The sequence below is a fragment of the Anopheles merus genome, chromosome 2R (assembly GCF_017562075.2).
Source record: "Anopheles merus strain MAF chromosome 2R, AmerM5.1, whole genome shotgun sequence".
Lineage (NCBI taxonomy): Eukaryota > Metazoa > Arthropoda > Insecta > Diptera > Culicidae > Anopheles > Anopheles merus.
Genome location: NC_054082.1, coordinates 8559963 through 8570114, shown reverse-complemented (window position 1 = coordinate 8570114; position 10152 = coordinate 8559963). Strand labels below are relative to the sequence as shown.

General features: G+C 44.1%; 1 protein-coding gene across 1 annotated transcript in view; it reads right to left on the bottom strand.

The window, feature by feature from the left end:
- Positions 1–10152, bottom strand: part of LOC121590373 — a 137549-nt gene that overhangs the window by 13303 nt on the left and 114094 nt on the right. The window contains exons 5-8 of the mRNA XM_041909993.1: positions 9505–9652; positions 8232–8374; positions 2770–3008; positions 107–527 (exon numbers count right to left, since the gene is read on the bottom strand). Of these exons, the coding sequence (XP_041765927.1) occupies positions 107–527; positions 2770–3008; positions 8232–8374; positions 9505–9652 (951 nt within the window). The remainder of the gene's footprint in view (positions 1–106; positions 528–2769; positions 3009–8231; positions 8375–9504; positions 9653–10152) is intronic.

Sequence of the window (10152 nt, the reverse complement as noted above, 5' to 3'; positions counted from 1 at the left end):
CCACGAACTGCCAACAACCGATCCTTGATCGTGGATGAGGAATAGTGGTGGTGGTGGTGGTGATGATGATGGTAATGGAGTGAGGGATCGGGGGGATTAAACATACTTCTCTCTGCTGCGCGTGATTCTGTGCGTAGAACTGGTGCGACGGTATGTCGGCGGCCATCTTCGACTTTGCAAACTCGATGCGCATTGCGCCCCGGTCCGACGACAGGAGAAACTTGCCCTGCAGAGCGGTCATTGCTGCCGCCGCACTGATCACGTCCTTAAACTCTACGAACGCAACCGGTACCGGGGCAGCACCACCGCCCGACCCGTTCACAAGCGTGGTGGTGGAGGTGAGTGCAGTACCGTTGCTGGTGGCCAGCTGGCTGTGATGGTTGGTGCAGTGGCGATAGATGCCGTTCAGGATGCCCGGGTTGTTGATATTGGCGGCGGCAGCAGCGGCGCCGGCGGCGGCGGCGGTGGCAGCTGTTGTTGTTGCTGAACCCTTAGTGTGCAAACGAAGGCGACAGAAGCCAGGCAGACTGTGGTGGTGGTGGTTGGTGGTTGGTGGTGGTTTTGGTGGTGGTTGGTGGGGGATAGTTGTGCAGAATTTTATGTTTTTAAAACGATTTTTTTTAAACGATAATTTGCAATAGAACGTGGAGTAAATCAAACACATACGAGACGGATCGAGGAATTAGGAATGTAATGAGGAGAGAAAATAACGCAAACAATTTTGGATGTAAAGGGAGTGTGATAAAAGGAGCAATTTAAAGGGATACGAGTTGTCGTTGCGATGGAAATAAAATGGAAAACAGGTAACAAGGAAGTATGTGTTAGAAACGGTGCATAATTCAAATAGAAGTAGTTTTTTTTTTGCTTGTTTGTTTGTTTGTTTCGAAACATTCATACAGGGCAGGCGAATACTAGTGGAAACCGAGAACAGCGGGCTGAGAGTGATGGTGGCCTACCCCTTCCCTCCCTCTTCCGTACCCAGTTTTCTTTGGTGGCTTCTGGTCTCATATTAAAATCTTTTCGGTTCAGAACAGTTACAGTAAGGCGAGTAAGACCAACAATTTAAAATGATGAAACCAATTACAATACGTCCGCAGAGACGTGAAGCAAATGGAAAACAAAGAAAGAGAAGGTTGGAGAAAGAGAAAGAGATAGAGCAAGGTAATTTTGCACGTGAGATGAGTGTGGTAGGGATTTTTTTTGGAATCAGAAGAAGTAGAAGAAGAAAAAAAAACATGAAAAAATAAATTGAACAATAGTTACCACGAAAGCATTCCGAATCAAACACTAAAGGAAAACGGAGTTTACAGATCATTCCACTTCCAAACGAGGACGGGTGCGGGAGAAAACATAACTTGTTGATGGTTTGGATGAATTTGGTTGCTTCATTCATTAGCTAGGCGAGCATGGGGGGACAAGAGCAAGAGGGGACACGAGAGTGAAGAGTGAATGAAAGTAGTAGAATTGAATAGTTTAGTTATCGCATTGCACGTACAGAGAGAGAGAGAGAGAGAGCTAAGTTGTTGGGATGCAGTGAATGTGTTGGGTGTTTTGTTGAACATTTGGTGAAACGAACAGGGGATGCAGTTTTGCGGATTTTCTTTATGAAATATTTCATCGATATAGGTTTAAACGTGGTGTGCAGTATATATATAGAAACAAATTGCGTTCTGTTAAATATATCTATTTATATATGTATATAAATATGGAGTAAGTGAAGGGTGAAGGGGTTGACTACAGTTTGTTGGATTTATTAGTTGTTGTTTTTTTTAATGGTTAGGGATATTTGGTTTTATTTTTTAATTCTAAGATCAATCAGTTGAATCGATCTCAAAGTTTGTTTCAAACATAAAAATAGACATCTGCAAACATTTTAGCTTTACCAGAACAGTTCCACAGATAAGCCACAACTGAAGAAAAATCCCAGAAAAAGAAACATTTAAAGAAATTTCGTTTTGGTGAATAATGGAAAAGAATAAAAATGGCCAGCCCTGGCTTTCGCCTTTGTTTACTTTTAATTGACTGTGACGGTTAGACACAGAGTACTTGCTTTTTTTTTAGATTTTCATGCAATTCTCTGTGTTTTTTCGTCCTGTTGGTTTCGACTATCTGTCTAAGGTGGGTAGAAAAGGGAACAAAATTCTGCAAAAATCATCTTGCGGGAAAAAAAAACTAAACCAAGAAAAGGGGTAAATACTCCGGAACAGTAGCGAGTAAAAATAAACCCACGCACAAATAGAACGAATGGAAAGAAACGGAGTCAAAAATAAAAGCTAAATTGGTTCGGCTGTGGCAATGAGTTCTCGGAGATTAATCGTTTACCCCTAGAGCGACAGCCCAACTTGGGATTGTCTTCCGGAATACACCAGTCGCCAGTGGCTAGTAGATAAACAAATAGGAGAAAGAAAAATGAAAAGCCCGACCAAACTGAGTAGGCCCGCAAAACACACCGATTGCATAAATCGAGGCGAAGGTACAACTGGTGTTTGAAAACGAAGAAACCAAACCCCCGACAAAAAAAAAAACTAACCCAAAAAGAACAATCACAACACTATAGAATGGGGGGGGGGGTTAAACAGGTTGATAGATGAAGATAATGAAAGATGGAAACAAACGAACGGATAACCAAGAGAAAGAAAGGGAGAGAGAGAGAGAGAGCGAGAAACAGAGACGGAGAAAAAGGGGGACGGTGGGGAAAAAGGGGGCACACAATATAGGGTGGAAAAAAGAGTGGTTAGAGGGGACGGGGAATGAGAGGCGAAAACTCACCTAGCGAAAATTTCTTTCAGCTCATGCTCGGATACAAACTGTCCGAGATTGGCAACGAACAGTGTCGAGCAGGGAGCATTGGCGGCTAGCGGCGGGTTCGGTGGCTGATTGCCGCCGGCAGTGCTGCCGACCGGACTGGCCAGGGCCGGACTGGGCAAAAAGTGGTTCGCAGGCAGGCCGGCGGACACATGCATCGATGCTGGATGTATTGCTGACGGGTGCGGCATTTGAATTTGCTGCTAGAATTAAAAAAAAAGGTAAAACAAATAGAGGATAAGGCACAAACACACACACACACACACACTTAGACAAGGCAGATGGGGGAGAGTTAGAAATTGAGGCAGAAGAAAGATGGATCTTTGTTTGTGGATGAAGAAGGGCGAAATTAGTATGCAGCAGTACTATTTTTTATGGCCTCAAGGTTGGAATTGGGAAGAAATGGCATCTTTTTGAGAGCCAAATGAAACAACAAGATGGAGCGAATTGTTTGGTACATTTGAAAGGTCTTAGTAGCATCAGCTTAGCTTTTTGATTGTACTGTCAAACATCAGCAGGTATATACTGATTAAATATGGGTGAAACAACAGTTTTCATTTGGAAGTTTTTTGATATGAATATTTAACCACTAAATTTACAGAAATTCGACTCCAAGAAGCAGAGCACTGTAAAACTTCACCGTTCAGTTACATTCCAAGAAAAAGATAAATTGGCTCACATCGGTGTAGGTCGGTTGCCCGCCATTCGTAATATATTTGCCCGCACTGCACGCAAACCACGAAAGTTTGTCGAACGCTGCAGACAAAATATTTCCTAGAGTTCCCCCGTTGCCCCTTTTTTTTGTCGTGGGTTTCGCCGAAAATCTCCGCATGCCCGGGAGTACGAAATCTCCACTCACTTCCGGCCACTTTGCACACTCAAACAAGTGTCGCTCGGCCTCGGCTCGGCTTGGGCGGGAGCAGGAGATTCGACAAGGCCAGTGCTGAGAATGAGTGTAACTTTTAATTAAAACTTCATTATTATGCAAATGAGCCAAATTTACGCTCCATTGCAGTGGAGCTTCGCACTGGTGGAAAGCCTTTCGCTCTAGAACCCAAATGCTAGAGTGGTGCATTTTCGGAGCAAAAAGAAAGGGCCGGCGCAAAAAGTTTAACAATATGTAGGAGCGGAAAAGCACGAAATCCCAGGAACCGTTTGGCAGCGTGTACAATTTTAAGGGACAGAGAGGAAGAAAAACAGCATTAAAGTGGGACGGGATGAATGGGGAATCCCTTCGCGATGCTTTTTTTACGGCCTGTGGAAAGCCTTTCCACATTGGTGTATTAGAGAATTTAATTTTCCTCCGTCGATTAAACCGATCCTTATCGGAGAGTGGTGGGACGATTTTAATGATCGTTTCGAGTAAACCATTTTCGACCACTTTTTCGCTGCACAGGAGAAAAAACGCCAACTTGCCGGCCCGGTTTTGGGGGCCACAGCTAGCAAAAAAGCGAGCAACAAAGAAGCTATAAACAAAAGTCCTTCTGTTGAAATTTGGTCTCGGCTTTTTTTTGTGCACGGCCCTCGGCCGATGCTCATCTCGTTCGACAAGCTGCTTAGCGAACAACAAACGAATCATAAAATCTGTCATCGAACCCATCTCCCATTGCCAGATCATGAGCAGGAGCGAAAGGTCCGTCCATAATGCGGATTAAGGGCAAAACTTGTTCATTGGTCGGGTGGTTTTCCCGGGTGTTTTTGGGGATTGGGCCGATCGTGGGCACAGAAATGGGGAGCGTTGGAAGAGAGGGAAAGGTGGAGACCAAAATCTGCTTAACTGGAAACCGACGACCGAGAGAGGTGAGTTGTGGAGCATCTTTTTTGGCTTCATGCCGTTTCGGTGCGTAGTGGAAGTGTATGGTGAAGGCCATCTAATCCGGTGTGGAAGACAGTAAAGTAGTTTCGCCGTTTTTTTGCAAATCTCCCTCCGCGCTCCCTTTCTACGAAGATATCGATTATCAACGGGCCATGTTCGAAATGGTAGTATCTGGCCGTGCCTGGTTTTTGCAACAGGCTAGGGGCCAAAAGACCAACCATTCACGAGCCCTAAAGGCATCCGTTCGATTGAAAGGATCGGAAGGATTTGAGAATTATTAATTGCGGGGCAAGCATTAGGAATGTTCGGGGGCTGTGGTACCGAAGTGACCGGGATTTACACCAGGTACTCACCATTGGCCCGTAGCTTATTGGATAGGATTGTAGCCGAGAAAGTGGGACAATCTTGTTAGCAAACCGTGTTTTTTTTCTACTTCTTCTCATTGCTGCAGGTGATTGGAAACCATCATCCACACCTTTACTTGCGTTAAGTACGGATAGAGTGTGAGGACAGCTCTTGGTCTTCATTTCTCTACCATAGATCCAAAATAGGATTAAATGTAGAGAGTTTGCTGCACTGGCATCTCATTGACCAGTAACATCTTCCATCGAGCAGGAACGGGCACGGACAAGGCTGGTTTTAATTTTCCTCCACCCGTAAAGTGCATCCATCGAAAAAGGGAAGGGTGGCCATCGAGCACCAAAGTGTAAATGGTTGTCAGGTGCCAGAAGCAATTTTGCCTCCATTAAAGCGTCGCCCTGTCGTTGTATACACTTTTTTTTCCCCCGCTATGCCAAAGATGATTGGATCTGAACTGATGGGATGAACTATAGCCGCCCGCTTCGAGCGTGTGATGGAAAATTTATTTTCATTAAATTCAAAAATTAATTCTCGCTTTTCATCAACGCTGGCGGCCGCCCTTTCCACATCCAGCCGGGCCGTTTTGGTACCGCTCGAAAAACTATTCCACCGAGGAGTGGCGAGGAGGGCGGAAATACTTTCTTAAGCAATGGCCAAAGAATTTAATCTCAACTGACGCGTTGGCGTAACTTTTGCCCTTGGGAGCCAGCGGGTAAAGCTCACCGGGAAGGTTTTGCCCCAGAACAGAGCAACAAGAGGAAGCAAGCCAAACAATTCATCTTCAAGCGTGTACAGTTTTCCAGCGCTCGTTTAAATTGCGCGCGTATTTCACCTCGCACCTGGTGCCTGGCTCGTTGTACCGAATGGTCCGGTGGGAGTGCTAGCATAAAGCTAAATGGAATACTTTGTTGCTTTTCATCTGAAACGTAAATAAAACAATTTTTGCGCTGGAGCTGTTTAATTTTCTCATGATCTCCGGCATGAGGTCTCGGGCTGATCGGGCGGAGAGCATAACAGAGAAGAAAGGCGAACAAAAGACAGAACAATAGCACGTGCAATAGACGGGACCGGTGAAGGAGAAAGCTGGGGAGTGTTCTTTTTTTTTCGTCTGTAAGGTTGTTGCTCCAATCACTTCCGGAGACCGTGCTGAGGAGAGGGGGTGAACATTCTGAGCCACCTTTGCCCACAAAGCATCGGAATCGCAAAGGGTACCGCGGGAAAAGAGTAAAATCGCAAACGGCAAGGGATTACGAGCCCCGGGAGGGAAAGGTGAGACCGAGAGGTGAGTTTGAAATCTCGGGTATGATTTTTATGCTCTGTGCGGTAGAATTTTCAGTAAAAACACGAATAACAATGGGCATAGAAGTTACAAGAGCAAGTTAGCTTTGATAGATTGCTTGATGTAAGAAGGATTACGGGGAAATGAATTAAAAAAAGGAATTTTTGTCATTTATTTAACTATGTTATCTAAGGCCAAATAGCAACGCAGAAATATAGGAATATGATTGTGAGTAGTAACACGGCACTGAAAATGTGTCGAAGGCATATGCTTTATATGAAAAGAGCACTGGGACAAGAGACTGGGCAACCCCCAAAAAAGGCCGCCTTGCCCATTTCACTTATAAGCCATACAGTCTTCTCTCGCACATATTAAGTACACGATAAAGCTTTATGACTTCATTTCTAGTCGTTAAATCGAATGAGGATACTTAACGACAGGTGAACCCCTTTTTCCGGCGGACCTATATACGCGCTATATGATAAAGGAACAATACGAGCGATGGGAAGGCCCTAAAAGGGTATCCAGTACAGATCAGCAATAAACCAAATCGGTCTGTGACGGTGAGGTGAAGTTAACGAAAGCTGTGACTCAATCAATACGAGGGATATCTACAGGATGTAAGGGTGACCCTATAAAACAGTGTTTTCCGAAATGCGTTTGCACACCGTAAAGCTAAAACATAAAGCGCGCCTTTTTGGTAAAAAGGTAAACTGCTATCTGCAAGAAACAATGAAACCAATTTTGATAAATTAGAAGCTATGCGATCTGTAGTAAAAGCTCAAAAATCTTCCACTAGAATAACACGGTAAAGCTAACACGTACATAGGAAAAGCTAACACGTATATAGGAAAAGCGTCTGTTTGCCCGGATACAACATGCATCACGGTTAGACACCGGATGGCGTCGCGTTGCGAACACGGGAATGGCCAAGTGGGTTCATTATTTCCTAGCCGCAGGATGCACGGTGGTAGGATCGCCTTTTGTGTACGGGACGCACTGGGGTCATATTTACAACGATACGAAAAAATAAAACAACTCAGCTCAAGATGCAAATAGAATCCGTACGGGTTGTTGAATAAACTCGCAAGCAAAGCCTTCATCATGAGAGTGTGCATCACAATGCAGTTCCGTTGCTCTCATTACGTTGTTTTTCTTTTTGTGTGAGCGTTTTTTGTTGTTGCAAGAATTCCACCGAGCTGATGTTACAAAGCAAAACTGGATACAGAGGTGGTCTGGCTGTGAGCAGAGTGAATGTGTGAGTGGCATGAAAAATTCTGAGGAGTGTGAATCTACAAGGGTTTTTGCTGGTGGAGGGAATCGTATCGTTGGTCTTGTTTATCCTGCTAAATAAATACTTCTAGTTTCTAGATGATCATATCTAATGGTAAGGACGCAGGCTCTTTGTACTACTAATCAGAGCAATGCTCTAGACACAAAAGTAGTTCTTAGAAATGAAAACTGCAGATGGATTTATAACGATCTTTAGATGCTGGGATATGCTCATTAGTTGATAAAGAATTTGTGGAACATCTCTCATAACAAAATCAGAACTTCTCCCAAAACATTGGACTGATCTGTTGAGCTTAAAGCCAAGTACTATCACTTGAATCAATGTCTGTGCAATTCTCTGTAACAATAAGTGAAGCTCTGGGTACAAACTATTGGGTGCAAAACAGCAAATTATTAAAAGAACAAGTAGATTGGACACAACACAAGCGGACAATATATCTACACAGAAGGAGTCAGAATGTACAACTTCTCACGAGCAAACAGATCGGGATATACTCTCAACAAAATAGATGACAAGTAAAGTGTGGTCAGTTTGTTTTCTTCGAAGGTAATGGTTAATGGTAAGCGCGATGGTGTTTGATGGAGGTATTGGTAGACTTTTTGGTTGGTACTTACTTGGTGCATCGGCTGCTGCTGTTCGAGGACTTTGTCCGTATTTAGTCAGAGGTAGGACCGTACCGGTACCTGCGGATGCAGTGCCGGATGGACGAGTGTCGCGTGCTGCAGTGCTGCTGCACTCGGCAGCTCAGCGGCCGCCGCCGAGAAGGCTAGCGGATGATGCCATAGTTCCGGGCCGCCAGGAAAAAACGGTGTACCTAAGTCTGACAGAAAGATTCAGTTAGAGTTCACGGAAAACCACTACGCTCAACGTGGATTTGGGAGGGAAACTGAGGGCTTTGGCGGTGTTGGAAGGAAAGTAGCCAAAGACGAACGATCGCCGGGATACACGGTGTACATACATTTTGATTGGCTAAGATTTGCTCTCAAATCTGAAGTTATACATGGACCGTGTACTGGTAATGTGTCGGGTGCAACTACATTCTTTTGTTTTGTTTTTGTTTTTGCACACATTCAATCTTCACAACCAGGAGACAAAAGGTCGGGGTATTCAAGCACCGCAAACACTCCATATCGTCGTGGTGCGTATGTTTTTTTTTTGTGAGAAGGAGGGAGCGCTTTTGTGCACGCACGTGTGTATGTGTGTTTGCAGATGTTTGTAATGTCGGTGTAAGGGTAGGTGTGTGAGCTTATATCAGCACAACAGTGGTGACGACGGTTGTGGGGGTGCATGGTTGCACTTCTGGCTACTGGTGCTGCTTACGAACGATCGACTCGCAATATAAGTTAGTGTATCGGTGTTTTGCGTGCACTTGCTTTGCCTGTCTAATGGTCTTTTATTTCAACAAAAATGTACAAGTACGGGGATCTTATGTTCTGCTTGGATTGGGGGTAATTACTACAAATACTAAATGTGCTTCGTAATAGTTGCTAGACATTTATGGGGAACATGTATGACATTTTTGCCATAAGGAAGGCATGGAAAGCTTTTTACGTGACCCCGACAAAACGTATGCAGCAATGTGTAAGTAGTTGAGATGAAGAATATATTTCTGATGTTTTCATGCCTCAACTGTAACTTAGCCAGAGAGCTTAGACAAAGAGTTGTATAAACGACAACTAGAAAGAGGAGGGAAAAACAACACTCAAGTGCAACTACACGGTATAAGCATATCATCATGTAGCCCGGGAGCGAGGAGTACTGCGCACTCCACTAATCCCTGGTTTTCCAACCCCGAGGATTTGTCGTGTTGCTTTACTAGTGTCATCGGTCGACGGGCGTTTGGTGACGGAAGCAAGTAGTTCGGGAGAGAGAGAGAGAGAGAGGGAAAAGGAGGAGAGGACAAGATGTGGGTGGCGGGAAAGAAAATGTAACGAAAAAAAAAGTACTTACGTCCAGCAGTAAGTGGGTGCATCAATGCAGGATGTGCAGCTGTGGCCGCTGTATTAGGTTGTGGTTTTGGTTTGCTGACTTTAGTGTTACTCTTGGCGAATTCCAAGCGTATTGTTTGGGGCATATCGGGATCGAAGCGTACACCTTGCTGCAAGATTTATATTGTTTTTTTTTTTGGTTCGTTTTGTTTTTGTGTGTGGTTGATTTTTGCATTTGCGTTCCGATTTTTGGTTTTGGTTGGCACGTGAGGTGGTTTTGGAAGGTACATTTGATTTCGATTTCAAACGATTTGCATTTGCGGGCAGATAGGAAGGGTTGTTGTGACGCGCGGTGAAATTGGGTTTCGTAGTTTTGTTTTTTTAACCAGTGCAGTTCGGTGTGGGTTGTTTTGTTGATGTTGCAAAGAAAAACAGGAGTTCCAATTTCCCATCGAATGACAAAGGTGAGTGATTGATCGATCGATCGGCGATATGGCATCATAACAAAAAGTAATGGAGCAATGTTTTGTCCATACGGTTTTATTTTATTTTGAAAAACGATAAATAGGAATAGAGAGAGAAAGAGATGGGAAAAGTAGAGGTAAATAAAATGCATCAATGTACAGTTTTTTTTAGTAATTTACATTTGAATGACTGTAGGGTGTATTTA